Source organism: Carassius carassius, chromosome 24, assembly GCF_963082965.1.
Source record: "Carassius carassius chromosome 24, fCarCar2.1, whole genome shotgun sequence".
Lineage (NCBI taxonomy): Eukaryota > Metazoa > Chordata > Actinopteri > Cypriniformes > Cyprinidae > Carassius > Carassius carassius.
In genome coordinates this window covers 18,463,233-18,482,371 of record NC_081778.1, presented here as the reverse complement: position 1 = coordinate 18,482,371, position 19,139 = coordinate 18,463,233, and the positions used below count along the sequence as shown (strand labels likewise).

Genomic DNA, 19,139 nt, shown 5'->3' with positions numbered 1-19,139 from the left:
TTATCTAGTGTTATACCTCTGTATACAAGTGTAACAATCTGTGCTTGTTTATCTTGTTGTCCTTGCACTGAGACTAAGAGACATTATAATGCTACTGTTCTAGCATTAATGTCAAATACATGAGCATTAATGTTTCTGTATGTTTACATATGTGCATTTGGCTGGTGACAAGCAGGCATCTCTGTTATGTAACCTGTAAAGTTGGCTGACTGAGAGAGTAACATGTCAACATGGCAATAAGAGAACTTTTAATTTATCGAGAGCCTAGACAGGTTTATGAGGGTTCCCTCTTAAGTATCAAAAAGTAGGATATAGTTAGGCCTAGCTATCGTTATGAAACCCTCTAACCACAGGTCAACCACATTATGACATGAACCAATGATGGGTGTTGTACAATGACTTTCAGAAGAATTTGGAAGACTTTTAAAAATAAATGTGTGTCCTGTCATATAGTTTTCGGTGAGAGGCCGAGGTTCTTGTCGAGCAACGAATATTGTGCAAGTTCAGTGTTCAATACCTAAAAGATCTCGTCCGAGGTTGCTGTCCTCCTCAGGCGAAAGCGACTGTCAGTGTCTATTTAGCGCTCTTGCAACCTTCTAACGTTTGTGGCAAGTCTGGCAAGACTTATATTTCATTTGGGTCGGTTTTAACTTTATATTAGAGAGAGAGGGCGATTTTCAATCAAGCGAGAGTCTTGTCTGTCGAATAACGGGCGTAGTGACTGGCGTCACAGCTTTTGAGAGGAACCACGTGTTCTGCAAAAAATAGCCGGTCACGGTTTCCCTCGTGAGGCAGCACTCAACCAGACCTGACCGGTAAGGACCGACGGTCTCACAATTCGCTGCTGTCAACCGGTGCTGTCCTTCTCGTCGAAAACATGGTGAAAAAGGCTAGAAGCCCCGTCACTTACGCAAAAATGAAGGGAATAGTTTCATATTTTACAGGTAAGCTCAAATACTTAGGCTATTCTTCAAACTTCATGTAGAGACATCTTGATATTCTGGGTAAGATATACCACAGAATGTATTTGCCACCCCCCAAATAAAAAATCTGCAATATATAATATTTGGAAAATTATTATTTTTAAGATGTAAAAGTAAGATTCAATACTTGTTATTTGAACATGTGTTACTCTTATAAAGGTTGTTTTGTGTCCACTGTCTGCAGATGTTTCACTAATTAAAAATGATTTAATGTTTTATTTTTCTCAGCTTTAATTAAGGACAAGAAGCTTCGAACCAGCCATCCTATCTATCGACAGTAAGTTTCATATAGTCATCGTTTTCCATTGCGTGAGCTAAAAGTGAACCAGCACATGACTCTGTATGTATTTCAATGCAGAGTTCAGAAGATCGGTTGATTATTTCATTATTTCTGCAAAGATCAGCAGAAAAATCATGAATGACGTAGGTTTTTTGCACTATGATGTCATTACAGATTGACCACCAGTGTACTTTTAAGACCATGACCTACTTCTAGTTACATTCCAAAATGAAACCAGTAGCCAAGTGCTGTTACATAGGTGTTGGATGACTTTGAGGCAGTTTTAGGTGAAAATACTTTCTCTGATATGGTTTCTCTCATTCCAGGATGGATTTCTTGCGTCCTGAGGGTAGTCTTTCTAAAGCTGATGGAGCAGCTGCTATTCTTCCTAAGGTCCAACAAGTAAATAAATAATAATAATAATAAAAAAAACCTACATTAACCCACAACAATTAAAGTAAAGTCAAGTGAAGTGTGCTGTGGTTTCATGTCACTGGAGTAAGCTGCTGACTCTCCCTGATCTCTCTCTTCCAGGTTTACAGTAATCCACAACCAGAGGAGCCACAGTCTCGGTAAACGGGGTGCTCACATATCAAGCTATATAGACAGAAACGTATACAATTACACATAAATATTTATTTCAATATGATTTTAGGGTTTCTGTAGCTGATTTTGACTACTTGAAGGTGATTGGAACAGGAAGCTTTGGCAAGGTATTATGTTTAGACACTCTATCTGCTTTGTATTTCTTCAGTGTTTGAATATTGTTTGAACCTTTCTTTGATTGTCTGTATTCAGGTGTTCTTGGCCACACACAGGGAGAATGGCAGATATTACGCAGTCAAAGTTCTACAGAAACACATCATCTTAACAAGGAAGGAGGTGAATATGACTGTATGAATATAAGTGTGAGTAATTATTTGACTAATAATGAGTCTGTGTGTATTCACCGTGATGTTTTTCATACAGGAAAGAAATGTCATGTGTGAGCACAGAGTGTTGTTAAAGACTCTTAATCATCCATTCCTGGTGAAGCTCCACTTCAGTTTTCAGACTAAGGACAGACTCTATCTTGTGCTGGGCTATGCATGTGAAGGAGAGGTATGTTTATTTAGATGGCCATCCAAAATAACCTAACCCTAACCCACAACCTAAAAAACAAACAAACTTTATATACTTTACTTTTATACCATGTTTTCAGATGAGGACTTTCCCAAAAGGATTTTTTGTCAGAGTCATCTCACTTCTAGGTACACATACACAATAAAGTACACACAGCTTTGAATTTGAAATTGTTTATGGTGATGAATTCAGGTCAGATGTCAGTAAGAGGATTTATACATACATGACAAATGCAGGACATGATGTGTGATTTAATATTGAACTGAAAAGTTGCACATCACCTCTGTTTGGAGAAAAGACAAAACAAGGCCAATTGTAGTGGACAAAGTCAAACTACGGTCGCATTATCTAGGTCCGTTAGTCCATCTTCGGAAAACTAGACTAGGACAACTTCAGAACCAAAGCATTTACAGGACATTAAGGACTTAATTAATCATTGATTTAGTCTGACTGAAATTGAACTTTTAATGCAGTTGTTTTCAACCAGTGGGCCGCAGGATGACTTTACATTATTTATGTGCTTGTGGCAAATAAAAAAAATACTGATTTGCATTTATGAATGATTGCATATTTCATTTTTTTTAGCTCTTTTACCATTTGCAGAGAGATGGGGTGTTCGGAGAACCCAGAGCCAGATTTTATGCTGCTGAGATGGCATGTGCTTTAGGATACTTACACTCCCTGAAGATTGTCTATAGGTACCGATATTCTGAAATATCTGTGCCTCTGTAATGCAGATAAGCCCATTCATATGTGCTTATTGAGAACAAAATGAACACTAACTTTCAGCAGATTTGCAGTAATCCATCTCTCTCACATGCTCACAGGGACCTGAAACCAGAAAACATTCTGCTGGATTCTGCAGGTCACGTGGTTCTGACCGACTTTGGCTTGTGTAAGGAGGGAATGAGTAGACGTGGCACCACCACAACCTTTTGTGGAACGCCAGAGTACTTGGCACCTGAGGTTCTCCTGCAGAAGGAGTACGACAGGACTGTGGACTGGTGGGGTTTGGGAGCTGTCCTTCATGAAATGCTCTATGGCTTGGTAAACAAACCCACTGAATTAATGCTAATTTAAATAAATAATACAGGTAGTCAGGTGTGTTTTACACACACTCTTTCTCATTCCAGCCTCCTTTCTACAATGCAGATCGTCTTGAGATGCTCCAAAATATTATTTATTAGCCATTGGTATTAAAACCCAGAGTATCTAGTGGAGCCAGAGATCTGCTGAAGAGACTGCTAAACAGGGACAGGGCCAAGAGACTAGGAGCAAAACGTGACCTGGTAACCCAACAAGCACACACACACACAAACAATCTGAAAATCATTTGTCTTGTGAGTGGCTAAATGTCATTTTGCCCTTTTTTGGCTTTTAGACCGAACTGCAGTCTCATCCTTTCTTCTTGTCTATTCATTGGGATGAACTTGTTGCAAAGAAAATTCCTCCTCCTTACGTTCCCTTATTGGTGAGTTTTTTGTTGTTGTTGTTGTTGTTAAAAGGATTGTTCACCTAACATTGAACATTTGCACTTAAACCAGTATGACTTTTTCTTCTCTGAAACACAAAAAAGATATTTTGAAACATGTCTCAGGTTTTTGTCCACATGAAATGTCAATGGTGTCCAAACTGCATGGACAAAGACATTCTTCAAAATATCTTCTTTTGTGTTCAATATAAGAAACAAAGTTGAGTTAAATGATGTGCTTACAAATGAGATGATTTCATATAGATAAGATGTACAGTAAATAGTTTCTGTCTGTTCACATGTCTGTATTTCAGTCTGGTCCTGGTGACCTCACAAACATCGACCCTCAGTTTACAGAACTTCCTGTTCCGCAGTCGCTAGGAGCATGTGAGGAGTACGGAGCAACCTTTCCTGGCTTCACCTACATCAGTGAAAACATTATCCCACTGACTCGTGGACATTAAGACAGAATAGACATTTTGTCTGAACATGTTTTTAAAAGCAAACACTGAAGCACAGTTCATTTTTGTGTTAGCCGGACCAATGCTTTTGCACATGACTATACATTTTCTATCAAACGTGACTGTGTTTTCCTAACATTTATGTTATTTAATTCATTTTTTAGCCCTATTTAATAATAAATATATATGTACTGAAATACAATGATTAGTGATGTTCTGACAATAACTGTGATGACATGAAGTGAGACTACAGGTTGCATCAGATGTTTGATTGTAAAGCTTGTGAGATGGAATGAATATTAAATCTCAATGTAATTACAATTGTGTGAAGTATTAAGATGGTATTTGGTACGTGTTTTTGATCAAATTATCTGATCGGTAAAAGAATATACAGAAAGAAAAAATATACAGTACAGACCAAAAGTTTGGACACACCTTCTCATTCAAAGAGTTTCCTTTATTTTCATGACTATGAAAATTGTAGAGTCACACTGAAGGCATCAAGGGCTATTTGACCAAGAAGGAGAGGGATGGGGTGCTGCGCCAGATGACCTGGCCTCCACAGTCACCGGACCTGAACCCAATCGAGATGGTTTAGGGGCGAGCTGGACCGCAGACAGAAGGCAAAAGGGCCAACAAGTGCTAAGCATCTCTCGGGGAACTCCTTCAAGACTGTTGGAAGACCATTTCAGGTGACTACCTCTTGAAGCTCATCAAGAGAATGCCAAGAGTGTGCAAAGCAGTAATCAAAGCAAAAGGTGGCTACTTTGAAGAACCTACCCTTACGAAAAATAACCATGGTTTTATTATAGTAAAACTGTAGTAACCCATGGTTTTTTGGCGTGTTGACTACCATTTGTATAACCACAGATTTACTACAAATACCATGGTTAAACCATGGTTAATATAGCAAAACCATGGTTAATTTGTGGTTACCATGGTTTAACTATAGTAACCATGGTTTTTTGGTTTTATTTGTAGTAAAACCATGGTTAATTTTCGTAAGGGTAGAATATGACATATTTTCAGTTGTTTTACACTTTTTTGTTATGTATATAATTCCACATGTGTTAATTCATAGTTTTGATGCCTTCAGTGTGAATCTACAATTTTCATAGTCAATTTTCAGCGCTGTACTGTAAATAGAGACCCGAATCGCGAAGTACTATCTGGGTCACGAATTAACGCACAGTTTCATCCAAAGACCATTGAAACGTATCACCTGCGACCGCTTCACGTTGTATTAATGCCGCTTCATCATGTTTTATAATGCCATGCTGCCTGCCTCAGACCTACTTTACAGACAACGTGCTAACTGAAAAAGACCATAGACATGTATAGAAAGGCTAGATGGCTCAAGGCGGAGTCAGCTGTGTCGTCACTTGGCGGCCATCTTAGGTCAGGAGACTGCGCTGCTGCTCCCTGCTGCTGTGGACGGAAGGTGAGTGACATACGCCAACTAAAATGCTCGTAACTTGCTGAATTCTTGACGGATTTACAAACGGTTTGGTTTATTACAAACCTTATTAACGTGGCTATGATTTGTGCTGATGCCGATGTTTAAATTGTAGCTTCACGTTTTGAGAAACGCTTAACATTGCAGCGTAGCTGTGTGTTTCATGGCTGCCCTCTACTCTAAAGTGATACCACAGTCGACATTTTCAATTATTAACAGGTTTCCTGAGACCAACAACGTTTCTTGACAACCTAATCTTTTGTCTTAATGTCATTTTGTGGATGTGGTTGTATTTATTTGCTGGCTAGCAGTGAAGAGGTCGTAAGTGAGTCACCAAGCAATTGTAAATTGGTGGGAGAGGCAGGGTTAGTCTTTCGTTTCAACATAGCTTTGAGTTACACATGATTTCCAAGTGGTTTGGTTTCTTAAAAACATCTTTACATTACTTTGTTGGTTTTTTGTTTACAGAACTTCTGATTACGCTTGTGGAAAATGCCTGATTTTTGTGCCGCCTACGGCTGCACCAACGCACGGAGCCTCCAAACCAGAACGCGTGGGATCACCTTTCACAAGTAAGAAAAGAAAATATTATGACTATTATTAGGATACTTAGTAATACAAGTTCTGCTAGGAATAGTGTAACTGAGACAACATTACAAGATTGGCTACATATATTTGCATACCTGCAGTACATAGAATCAAAATGATAATATATTTTATACTGTATTTTAGTCCATACCCTCAATGTTGAAGGAAATAAAGGTGCAAGGTTAACAATCATTTATATCTGACTACTATTTCTCCCATTTGTAAGGTTTCCCAAATGCAGCGAGCGCCGGAGACAGTGGGAGCGTGCCCTGAGAAGGGAAGGTTTTGTGGCTAATGACAGAACACTGCTCTGCAGTGAACACTTCAGAAATGAAGATTTCGACAGGACAGGGCAGACTGTCAGATTCAAAGCTGGAGCTGTTCCATCTGTCTTCAACTTCCCTGCTCATCTTCAGAGGGTACGTGTATAATTGGCCAACTAGAATACAAGGTGTTAAAGATGGATGCATCGATATTTAAATGTGATTTAATGTCACACTTTCTGCAAGTTTAGCAATACATAAAGTGTATTACAGATCAATTGAATATTTAACTATTTTTTCAGCCGGTAGCACCAAGAAGCACAAACGCTTCAAGAAAATCAGGAGAAAACCAGCCCATGGACCCCGAGCAGGATCAACCTCCGCCTGATGTTGTGAGTATTTGTACACATGAGGAATGTCACTAACAAATACACTAACCCTAACCCTAATTAACTTTATTTAAATTTATTTATTATTTATTTATTTATTTTTTTTTTTCAAAGCCACAGCCATCCACTAGAGAGAGGCAAAGGAGTCGGAAGAGGAAGGCCCCTGACCACCAATATGCAATGCCTTCCTCTCCAAAGGCTCTTAAGGCCAAACTTGATGCAGCCATGGCCACAGTGCGTAAACTGTGGCGGGAAAAGAGCAATGCCTTGGCAAGGGTAAGGAGGGCCAAGAAGAACATGAAGGCTCTTCTGGAGGAGCTGAAAGCTAAGAACCTCATCAATGAAGAGCCTTTCTATACATGTCTATGAAAAAGACAGCCACTTTTAAGCTCACAGCGCCACCTTGTGATGTCTTCGCTGTCTTCCTCTTCAACACTTGCTACAATGCGGCCGTGGAAACATTGAATTTAAACATTATGATCTTCAGTTTAAATCTTGACGCGGTGTTATTTTATCAGTAAGCTCTGCCCTTCTCTATTTACTGCATATGACCAAAGTAAGCCCCTCAAAAGAGATTTGCGAAGAAAATCTGGACACGTTATAGTTACAGGAAACCAAATCGGAGAGGATCCCCACTACGATGACTGTAAACTGAAAAAGATATTAAAACCCTGCTCTGAAGTGGGCACGTTTCAATAAGCACGCACTTTAAAGACTGCATTAAAACTCAACGACTGGCCAACTCGAACGAGCTCAACATAGCCCTAAGCTTCTGTTTAAAGCGCGTGGAAAACGCAAAGAGAATTAAAACCATTTTCCTTCTCTATAATATCAATTGTTTTAGAGCAACAAGCACCGATAAAACGAGTATCGCGGACTTTTAGGGTCATGTAAGGACACACAGGACTCAGTTCCTCTGATTCTGTGTTACATTAAGAGCATCTGTCACATCTGTAGCTATGAAGTTGATCAGGGCTGCAGAAGTTGGACAGACACATATGAACCCGCGCATGCGCTGTATGCCACCATCCAGCTCTAAATAAGAGTTAGGAGAGAAACGAGGTGAGTTGCACGTTTATCAATAAATATGACGTTAATGTCGTCACCCACGTAGTAAACAGCGATACGAACACAGAGTGCGTTTCTTGTTTAACACTTTTCAACCACCACGGATATTTTCAACGAGGTTTAAAACCCGTAAAGATAAATAGAAGTGACAAGTTTGTGCAGAAGAAATTAAAAGCATGCAATTCGTTATTTCCTCAAGTCTGCGTGCACCCTAGTTGTTATATTTATAGACGGATGAATGGGAGAGTGCCTCTGGGAATGTTTTTCTTTTGGAGAAGCGCGTGAAACTGTTGGTTTGGTTTATTGTAGGATGCCCTGCTAATGTTACAGCTAGCATCAGTCGGGCTAACGACATTCCGGGACAAGGGGAAAGTAAGGAGTTTGTTGACGGAGGGGAAAACATTGCGTTTTAATAAAACAAGTTGTACACGTGGCCTTCCCGTGCTGGTTGAAGGTCCGAGCGACGTGAAGCAGACCAGAGAAGTGTTATAATTGACATACTTTAAACGTGTCGGCCGCCCTTTGCTATGCTCCGCCATTTTGTGTCAGTCGAATGCTAATAATGGGCGCTCGCGCATTGCGCTTTATTTATGCTAAGAATAAACTCCGTCATCACTTGAAATATCAAAATAAACGTTTTTTAGTAAACCAGACAAGCTTTTAGTTGATGTTTGCGTGGCGCCGTTACTGTACAGTCTAGGGTTTTGATGCAATTTTGATTTATGATAAACGGCAGATCATGAACGTTATTACAATATTGCCTGCTGTATAAGGATGGCAACGGGCTTGAATAAAGATTACTTTTTTTAAAACTAACTGATCGTGGATATGTGCGCTTAACTTGTCATCGCAGGTATCCGCGCGCATTTAAATCAAAGATTTCACGAGATTCTTTTAAAACAGGGAAAAGCTGAACTTGTTTGTCTAACTTTACTTTTAATCGCTTTCCTCTATTAACAACCACTAAAGTAGCTTAAGTGTGTCAGTGAGAGTCTGTATACATTACTAGCCCATAACAATTTGCATTAAACGTGTGTAGAAATACATATTTTGGTCCTCGTTGAAGTGCGTGGTGCTGTCCGTGCTGTGAGAAGCGTCGCCCCCTGGAGGAGGTGGGTGGAACTGCAAGCGCCGCGCAGCTATTTCGTAAACCCGAGTTGCGGGCGTTGTATCAGCCGCAGTCAAAACACGGGTTTCGAGGCGAAATCGTCATACGTCAGTTTTATTTTGTTTACTAAAACAACGCGTGCTGATCTGCATATTTAAAAGACACCCCAACTCTTTTGCCAGATCCCTTATGAAAATTAACCATGTTTTTACTACAAATAAAACCAAAAAACCATGGTTACTATAGTTAAACCATGGTAACCACAACTTAACCATGGTTTTGCTAAATTAACCATAGTTTAACCATGGTATTTGTAGTAAATCTGTGGTTATACAAATGGTAGTCAACACGCCAAAAAACCATGGGTTACTACAGTTTTACTATAATAAAACCATGGTTATTTTTCATAAGGGATGGAAGTGATTATGATTAGGCCTGTGAAAATCACTGAGCATGTTTACATGCACACCAGTAAGCTGATAACTTACAAATATCCGCTTATTAAAATAACCAGTTTCCCCGTTTACATGCACATCAGTGACCTGACAACGCAAGCTGCTTTTTAACAAATCGGTTTTCTTATTTATTAGAAAGCCATGGAGGTTAAGCATTTGTATCTCAAATAATATTTTATCAGAAGCTTTCTATGCCACTCAGCAGATTTTTTTGGTCTCAATAAGCACTGAAGTTTATTCATCACAGCAGTGGTTCTCAACAAGGGCTTCAGCAAAGTCCTCAAGACTTAAAATAATTTAGAACAAGACAAAACAAGCATTAAAATGAACTGAAACAGCTATTTTTTTTTTTTAAGAAGAAGAACCATGATTCCCAGAGACACGAACTGAAATTAATGCCATTGACATTTTTAAAAGGGTCGTTGTACATTTTAGTAGTTATACCGAGCTCTAAAATATCAAGCAAAAATCAAGTAACACATATTCATAGTAAGGTAAAATTTAGGATGCTTACTTCAGTCACCTTTCCATGTTGCAACTGTATATTTTTCTTTTTTGACCTCCATTTCACAGGTAAAGATGGCAGAGACATCTACGACTGACGGTCCTGCCGCAGGAGCTGATTTTGACATGATGAGCGCTCTTGACTGGAAGGACGGCATAGCCACCTTGCCAGGAAGTGACATTCAGGTACAAATATATAGTGATGAGTGGGACACATTTGTCTTTTAGGAATGGAGAATGATAAATCCCAATATCTGGTCTGTTTGTAGTTTCGGATGACTGAATTTGGCACCCTGGAGATCGTCACAGAGGTGGAGCCCAAAGTTAAAGAGGCGGAGCTTACAGGCCCGCAGCCTCAAACAACCGGCACCAACGACATTCATTCCCCTGAGCAGAACAAAACTTCAAATCAGACTGCAAAGCCCCAGTCAAATACAGAGCATCAGACAAGTCCTGTAGGTGAGTACCAGTAACTCGCACATTTTCCTACCAATTAGAGAAATTATTTGCTATTTATTTGTTTCTGAGAACTCCATTTCTCTTGCTTCTTTCAGTTTCAACCGACCCCCACAGACAGGCAGGGGTCAACAACACCAGGAGCCCCAACGCTGTGGAAAGCCCCAGTGTGAGTACAGTGCCCAATGCAATTGTTCCCATATCTGAGGCGACTGCAAACTGCAGGTCATGTGGTCACTCTGGTTCACGTGAATCCTTTCTACAAGGCAAATTTTGCAGCGCTCCTTGTGTACAGCCCTCCAGTGGCAGGTACATGTTTTTGACATTCACTGAGCTGTACCAGCTGCACTGTCTGTGGTGTATTTAAGTCTCTGTGTGTATATGTGCAGGTCAACCCCAGCTGAGGCTGTCGAAGGAGAACGTTTAGGTAAACGTGTGCGAAAGAAGAAGAAGATGTTTATGGAATCTGGAGATGAGGAGGAGGACAACATAGAGGAGGAAGAAGTAATGCACACACACCTACCTCACACAAAAGAGAGCAACTCAATATTTACTGATTGTACTAAAGTGGGATGTTCTCATTGTTTTTAATTTTTTTCAGGAGAAGGTTAAATCCTCAAAGGGGAGACGGGCAGCTAAAGTTGCTAGACTAGGTTGGTAATTTTCTTTTATTTTACACACACACACCTTTGTTTCACTTCCATTGATTTTATATCAGCTGAAAGATAGTTTCTAATCCCTAACCCATCCCTTACCCCTTACAGAAACATGTGCAGGACACTAGATTTAAATAAAAACACATTCTGTCCAATTTACAAATCTTTTTAACTAGTGAGGACTAGTAATGCAGTGTCCTCACTAGTGGGTTGTCTTATTATTTCACTTTGGCCCTGACAAGTATAGTTAAACAAGTACACACACAAAATGATTGTAAACCAATATTAGGGATTCTGACTAAAAAGGTTAGATTTTTTTTTACATTTATTTAATTAAATATGTTGGAAATTAAGTTATTCTTTAAAAACATTCACTATTTAACAACACTGTTAAGAGTAATCTTTAGAAATCTCAAAATGAATATCTGTACTGTACATTATAATAATATTATCCCTTAATTCAGCTGTAGCATTTAAATAACTGATTTTAGTCTTTTTTTTTCACTTAGACAAAATGTTAAATAATTGTAATATTGGCCATATGAGCCATAATATGAAAATAATGATTGGCTTATAAGTGTTGGCCTATTACATTTATATTTTAATATTGCTGCATCTCAATCTTGGATCTGTTTTGTCTTGTGTATTTTCACTCAGTTTCAGCTTGTCTTGTATCCCATGTAATATGAATTATAATGCTTGTTTTTTTTTCATGTAAAATAATTTGGTTGCTTTTCTAAGCCATTTGAATGACAGCTTTATGATGCTGCTTCCACAGTGACAGCACCTCTGCTTAAGAAGAAAACCTGGAGTTGGTCAGCTTATCTGGAAGAGGAGAGAACTATTGCCGCTCCCTTGAAACTTTTTAAGGAGGTGAGACACACAGCATTTATAGCTTGTGTTTCTGTTCACATTCAGTATAAAAAATAATTAGGATTCTGAGTTTGATGTCAATCCGCTTTTGTCATTAGAAAAGTGTTACTTGAATAAAATGCAATCTTTTTGTGTTTGTGTGTGTGTTTGCAATACAGCACCAGTCGTTTCCTCAAAGCAGGAATGGATTTAAAGTTGGCATGAAGTTAGAGGGACTGGACCCCTGTCACCCAGCTCTCTTCTGCGTTCTGACTGTGGCAGAGGTAACCAGAGTCAAAAGTTACTGTAATGTTACTTGAAATGTGATTTTTAGTGCACAAAACTAAATATGTTTTTTAGTTGTACATCTAGTAAAATTTGTATTTTGATATATTGGTCTTCTGTTTCTTCTGTTTCAGGTGCAAGGCTACAGGATTCGGCTTCACTTTGATGGTTACCCTGAATGCTATGACTTCTGGGTAAATGCTGACTCATGGGATGTGAAGCCGCCAGGCTGGTGTGAGAAAACCAGCCTTAAGCTGTTGCTGCCAAAAGGTGCTTAATGTACTAATAAAGATGTACTGCAAAATGAATCTGTTGTCAAAGATACAACATGCAAAATAGCTCTTGTGCAGAACTCCATTTTTGGTTTTTGTAACATAATAGATGTGCTTTATAGGTGTTTCTTTATGTTTTGAAACTACTTAAACTCTGAATGGTGTGATTACAAAATGTCCTACTAGTATTTATTCTGAAATTGAATATATTGTAATGGAAATGCTTACTATTTATAAACAATAAATACCAAAAACATAATTAAATTAATTAAAATAAATTGAAAATGTAATTTAATAACTATAAAATATATTGTAAAATTATAATTTATTTTATTTGTTCAGAAATGTGGTTGCATAGTTTTCATGTGGATTTATAGTCTCAGCCTCAGACATCACGCCCACGGACCGTTGGCTAAACGTCTGATGCATTTGGGATACAAAAGTGCAAACACTTCAGGAGTGTCGAAGTTGTCATAGAGATTGGTTGAATTCTACAGGATTTCTGGGAGATGCATGTGTCGCGTTCTTTAATGTTCTGCCTGGAAACAAAGATACCTTGGCGCCAAACCCACTCACGAAAGAAACCCCCTTACAACGAGCGCTTATTAGGATCAACTAAACGCTGGATTTTCAAAAGTATGTGAAATATTTAAAGTTCGCGGCATAAAATTTTTTTTCACACCAGTCTGTTACTGTGGTGACATTTCCACACCCCGAAACGTGACGATGAATGAAACAAACTGATTGGTTGTTTGACATGTCAGTCAAATGGCCTCATGGGCGGGCCTTGGCCAATGAAAGCTGCCATGAATTCCAGACCTTCAGCCGTCTGTCTGAAGGTTTGGCTACACAAGACTAGTGGTTTAATAACATTTGGAATGGACAAAACTGAAGGTTTTTTTTTTTTTTTTTTTTTCTCGACACTTTTGTTTTTGGGCCATTCACCCAGAACATTTTATTGGTTTGAAAAATGCAGAATGTGGGCAGTGGAAAGGGGGGAGAAACGCTGGGTCTCGAAATGCGTTTTTATAAAAGTTAAACTTGAGTGCCATTTTTTTTTAAATGCCTTGTCATGCACAAGATGCCACAAAGACAGTTATACGTGAGCACAATAGTCAAGCAAGCCATCTAGTGTGTGTTTACAGGGATAAAGAATGGAAAAGTTGTACAGTGGAATGGAAAAACATGTTCTGATTGAATGGATACATTTTCAGAGTCGTTGCATATGCTATTAGAATATTCAATTTATATATATATATATATATATATATATATATATAAAACAGTAAAATCTATTGCATATGCTGTTCTTGTAATATTTGCATTTTTGCTTACAGGCTGCAGAGATGCAGAGTTTAACTGGAACACATATGTAAAGAATTGTAGGGGTCAACTGGCCCCCAAACATCTCTTCAAGAGTCTTAATACAGTATGTCATTTCATTTGCACAAAAACAAACAATATATATATATATATATATATATCTGAGATGTCTCAGTGTTCCTGGAGATCATGCTGTCTTCTATAACCATGTGTCCTTTGCCTTATTAAGTCGGTCACACCGTCAGGTTTCCGTGCAGGGATGAAGCTGGAAGCCGTTGACAGAAAGAACCCATCACTCATCTGCGTAGCAACCATTGCTGCTGCTGTCGACAACCGGCTCCTCGTTCACTTTGACAACTGGGATGATTCGTATGATTATTGGTAAGTCAGTGAGCAGAATTCTGGGCAAATGAGTGTCCTCATGATTGTGTGAGGTTTTAATGCATTCTGTTTGTTCTCAGGTGTGATGCCAGCAGTCCATACATTCATCCAGTAGGGTTCTGTGAGGAGGCGGAGTTAACACTCACTACACCTGCAGGTGAGACTCTATTCATGCAATATGATGTAATCATTTACATTACTTTTACATTTTATAATTGAGTTCTACTTTTTTGTGTGTGAGAAATGTAGTAATACTATAAATATGAAATGTTGTTTCCAAAATTAAATGAGCTTTGATTTGACATTGTACTAAAGTCTAAAGTTTTTGTTGTTGTTGTTTTTTACTTTAAACAAACTAATGAGCATGGTAAGTGGTCTGAAGGTTTTTTTAACATCCGTTTATTTTTTTGTGTCTTAGATTATAAGCCCCCCAAGGTTTTTATTTGGGAAAAGTACCTTGAGGAAACTGGAGCCCAGGCTGCACCAGCAAGAGCCTTTAAACAGGTGAGGTCTGATTCACCCCACTGAACCATGAGAGATGTCGTTAAATCATTTAGAACTGGTAAAATACCAATTTTATATGTCTATTATTTAATGTGACACAAAAGTGCAGAGTAAGCCTGTATAACATGGAAATAACATGTACAAACCAGTTGTAAGTTGTGGGGTGTTTGACAAAAAAAACACAGTTTATTCAGATTTTGGGTTAATAAAACAATTGTAAAATGATCATGTAAATGATATATGTGCTGGTTTTATACATATTTTACATATTTATACATATTTAAATTATTTATTGCATTACAATTGACTTTTGATCTTTGTCTGTCCAGAGACAACCGCATGGTTTCCAAGTCGGGATGAAGCTGGAGGCAGTGGACAAACGTAATGCCATGCTTATCCGTGTAGCCACCATCTCTGATGTAGAAGACCACAGAATCAAGGTTTACTCACAAATATATCTATATTACCTAATGAAAATAGTTTTTTTATTAAAAACAAAAATGAACTTTTTTTATATACTAATTACTTAGTCATTTATTAATATCTATTCACTTTTATGGTATTTAATATGCTAGAACAGTTAGTATATCATTGCTAACTCTCTGTGTGTTTATATATAGATCCATTTTGATGGCTGGAGTGAGGAGTATGATTATTGGCTAGATGCTGATAGCCCAGATCTGCACCCAGTCGGCTGGTGTCAGAAGACGGGTCATCCTCTACAACAGCCCAACGGTAACATACTGTTAACATACAGTGTTTCCACACATGGCCCCACAAGACTCATAATCAAACTCATTATTGTAACCATATCAGGTCCCAGAGATTCTCCAGTGCCTCCAGGACAAGGCTGCCCAACCCCAGGATGCAGTGGAGTCGGACACATTAGAGGACCTCGGTATGGGACACATTACACGTAAGTTATACACATACTGTTACAAATTCAGCCCATAATGTTCATTCAAATGCAAATGAGTCTTTTTCCCATTTAGGGCAGTGAGCTGTCCTTACTCAGATTTTAATTTGAATAAGGACGGGCTGGTGCCAGACAGACTGAACGGTGAGAGGCCGGTCACGCTCAGTGGACCCCCGCGCAATCGTCGTGCTGAAACACTCACTCAGACACACCCTCCCACACCGACACCCAGCGCCGGCACCCCTGAAGCCCCTGACACCAGCACTGACGCCTGTCCACAAGCTCACTTAGTGCGTGAGCACGTTGTGTGAGTGTCGTGAGTTACATACACTTTTACTTTACTGTCTCTCTCACACACAAACACTCTTTCACTCCTAATCTTTCTCATTCCTCCTGTACTTCAGGTCTGCCATCGCTCCCAAATGTGTCAAGCCACCTCAAGTGAAGCAGGAAGGTGACGGGAAAGGTACGGATTGATCAGATTTCGTGATATTCCGTCTTAGTTTGCTTTTTTACGGATAATCAGTAAACTCTGAGAATGTTGCATATGGGTCAATTAATTCATGCTCCCTTTTTTTTTGTCTGGATGTATTAATACATGCAGAGACTTAAATACACCTCTTCTATGATAAGAATGTATTTAATGTCTGAATTAAAATTTATTTGATATTTTTGGAGGGTATAAAGTCAGACATATGAAACCATAATGAAGAAAAAAAGCTTAATTAAAAGAACAAAATTCTTGAAAAAACATTAAGTAGGCTATTATTTTATTGTTAGATTTTTTTTCCCAACAAATCAAAATCATGTGCTGCAACTAACATGACCAGAAAAAAAACATATGCAGGGCCCCTTTGATCTTTTTTATAACAGCAATATGTTTTAAGTCCTCAACAACATAAAATTGATTTTTAATTTAAATATGTCATTATTCATAATATTTGTAAAACAAAAAAGTTTTACCTCGAACAAATAGATTTTAAAACTTTTTGCTGTTTGAACAGCACAGTATTTGACTTATAGTTACACCAGTCACATGAGTCAAGACATTTAAACTTGAAAGTGGTTGAAATTTTCAACACCAAATGAAACAAAGATTAATACAAAAGTACATTTCTAAGAACTTGCCACATGTATTTTTCAACTAGTACCATTCCCTGGTGTGGACAAGTTTTCAAGACATGTCATGAATGAAGTCTGTTTGTGTTGTAGATTCTCTTCAGGAGTTCCTGCATGAGTCTGTGTTTTGTGGATGGGAGCCACCAAAGTTTCATCTGTGTTGGGAAAAGCATGGCAAACTCTTGCCTGAAGCTTTAGGCCTCAGTGCCAAGAGAGTGGCCAAGTGGAGCACAGAAGAGGTGACATTTGATCATTTTGAAAAGTTCACTGAAGCTTTTAAAGAGGTCTTTTAAATATATATTTTATTGTGTGTGTTTTGTTGATGTTCTTTCAGGTGGCAAGTTTTGTAAGAGGGCTGCCTGGCTGCAGAGAGGATGCTGCCACCTTTAGGAAGGAGGTAAATGAAAAATAAAAACATCTCCTGAATATCACCATAAAGTACCTTGCCTATATACACTACCATTCAAAAGTGTGGGGTCTGTAAGATTTTGTAAATGTTGTTTTTATTTAATTTTTATTTGATCAATAATATAGTAAAAATAGTAGGATTTTTACAATTATTATTACAATTTAAGATTATAGTTTTCTAATTTAATTTATTTTCAAATTGAGTTTGGTCCTGTGATGGCAAAGCTGAATTTTCAGCAGTCTTCAGTGTCACATGATCCTTCAGAATTCATCAATGCTGATTTAGTGCAGAAGAAATATTTCTTATTATTACCAATGTTAAGTTAAGTGCTGTTTATTGATACTTTTTTCCCCCTCAGGATTCTTTGGACATAGAATTTTGTAATAACAATAAGTCTTCACGGTCACTTTTGAACTAGACCCCAAAATGTTGAATGTTAGTGTATGTGTGACTCATTTAACTCTAATCTGCGAGTATCTTTGTTCTTAGACAAAGTGAATATGTATTTAAGATATTTGTTTTACTTTTCCCTACAGCAAATTGATGGCGAGGCCTTCCTGCTTCTTACTCAATCAGACATTGTTAAGATTCTGAGCATCAAGCTTGGACCTGCTCTCAAAATTTATAATTCGATCCTAATGCTGAAGAGTGCAGATGAGGAGTAGACAACTCACATCAACGGCTGCTCCATCAAACATGTTTAAAAGTTGCTCTAGCCCCCACCAATGTGTCCAGCAGACTGTCAGTCATCAGTCTCCTTATGATTGACAGACATCGACAGAATCTGCCAACTCAACAAACCTCATGCGATCAGAAAAGTCACAGTTCTTAAAGGCTGATATAGATTTGATGTCTCCCCTTCCAACTCAGCACTCGCTCTAAATGAGGACTTATATTCTCTTGTGAAACCAATCATTTGATTTGGGAGGGGTGAGTACACTACACTTAGGCACCTTAAATTGTTAAAAGCTTAAACTGGATTCTTTCATCGCTGATATTTATGTTTTTATGGTTGCTAAAATGATGGTTAATTACAAAAGGCACGATGGTGGAGCTTTTACTTATATGTAATTGTGTTTTTTTTTTTTGTAAGAATGCAAAAAGACCTTTGTAATTGAACATGCATCCTAATTAATCCCAAATTAGGATGTTTGAGACCACTAGAGGGCAGCAGGATTGTAATGTGTGTGTGTGTGTGTGTGTGTGTGTGTGTGTGTGTGTGTGTGTGTGTGTGTGTGTGCCAGCATGCGAGTGTGAAAGACTTTTGCAAGCATGTGAGTGAGAAAAATGTGTAAAAGTGTGCTTGGATCTAATGTCAGGAAATTCTTGCTCTGGGCAAATCTGGAATTGAATGTCTCAGTTTTACTTAAAATGAAATGTTTGAACTTGTAAAGTGCATTTGTAAATTGAAAATATTGTATATTGAACTGGACAGTGTGCTGACTCGATAGACATGAGTGTGTGAATTGTATGACTCTGAGACCCTGACATTTTGCCTTGTACATGCATTCCTGAATACAAAGACATTTTGTTCTGTCATTCATCGAGCAAAGGTTTATGTGCATCTGCTGTATAATACAGCTGTAATTGTCAGATCTGCTACAACTGATTTTACATGTTGAAATCACTTTATATTCATGTACTGGTTTGGTTTGCAGTGCTTCTCAAAGTTGTCATTATATGCATATGCAGGCTGCTTTAGGTTCAGAATAACAGATCATTTGAAAATGGGTGTACAAAAACTAAAATACTGAATGTGTATAGATAAAAGTCTGCAGACACATTTGATTACAAGTAATAAAGGCATTTGGACTGTGA

The 19,139-nt window shown here is 38.3% G+C and overlaps 2 protein-coding genes and 1 pseudogene across 6 annotated transcripts; all 3 read left to right on the top strand.

Annotated features, from left to right (window-relative positions):
* The first annotated feature begins 545 nt into the window (after positions 1-545).
* Positions 546-4,636, top strand: LOC132103075 (serine/threonine-protein kinase Sgk1-like; annotated as a pseudogene).
* Positions 4,637-6,265: 1,629 nt separating this feature from the next.
* On the top strand, positions 6,266-7,382 carry LOC132103502 (THAP domain-containing protein 2-like). Its single transcript, XM_059508628.1, has 4 exons — positions 6,266-6,345; positions 6,588-6,780; positions 6,927-7,016; positions 7,212-7,382. Exons 1-4 carry the CDS (start codon positions 6,266-6,268, stop codon positions 7,380-7,382), a joined length of 534 nt encoding a protein of 177 aa, XP_059364611.1.
* Positions 7,383-7,949: 567 nt separating this feature from the next.
* Positions 7,950-18,478, top strand: LOC132103074 (lethal(3)malignant brain tumor-like protein 4). 5 transcript variants are annotated; one of them, XM_059507885.1, is made up of 21 exons: positions 8,162-8,453; positions 10,218-10,334; positions 10,418-10,607; positions 10,703-10,913; positions 10,994-11,108; positions 11,206-11,257; positions 12,039-12,133; positions 12,292-12,396; positions 12,532-12,667; positions 14,007-14,098; positions 14,222-14,373; positions 14,454-14,530; positions 14,792-14,877; positions 15,207-15,317; positions 15,498-15,612; positions 15,694-15,775; positions 15,870-16,100; positions 16,198-16,259; positions 17,006-17,151; positions 17,247-17,309; positions 17,858-18,478. In XM_059507885.1, the coding sequence occupies exons 1-21, from the start codon at positions 8,403-8,405 to the stop codon at positions 17,984-17,986; spliced, it is 2,418 nt and encodes an 805-aa protein (XP_059363868.1). In that variant the 5' UTR covers positions 8,162-8,402; the 3' UTR covers positions 17,987-18,478. The 5 variants fall into 5 exon arrangements, with proteins under 5 accessions (XP_059363866.1, XP_059363864.1, XP_059363863.1 ...); XM_059507884.1 differs by having other exon boundaries at positions 8,163-8,453; positions 15,694-15,793; XM_059507883.1 differs by lacking the exon at positions 8,162-8,453 and adding an exon at positions 7,950-8,075 and having other exon boundaries at positions 15,498-15,793.
* The last annotated feature ends 661 nt before the right edge of the window (positions 18,479-19,139 follow it).

Coding starts and splice junctions, on each gene's coding strand:
- LOC132103502 (XM_059508628.1), top strand. CDS start 6,266: ATGCCTGATTTTTGTGCCGCCTACGGCTGCACCAACGCACGGAGCCTC. Junction 6,781..6,926: donor TCCCTGCTCATCTTCAGAGG/GTACGTGTATAA, acceptor CTATTTTTTCAG/CCGGTAGCACCAAGAAGCAC. Junction 7,017..7,211: donor ATCAACCTCCGCCTGATGTT/GTGAGTATTTGT, acceptor TCCTCTCCAAAG/GCTCTTAAGGCCAAACTTGA.
- LOC132103074 (XM_059507880.1), top strand. CDS start 8,403: ATGTTACAGCTAGCATCAGTCGGGCTAACGACATTCCGGGACAAGGGG. Junction 15,318..15,497: donor TAGAAGACCACAGAATCAAG/GTTTACTCACAA, acceptor GTTTATATATAG/ATCCATTTTGATGGCTGGAG. Junction 15,794..15,869: donor CGGTATGGGACACATTACAC/GTAAGTTATACA, acceptor TTTCCCATTTAG/GGCAGTGAGCTGTCCTTACT.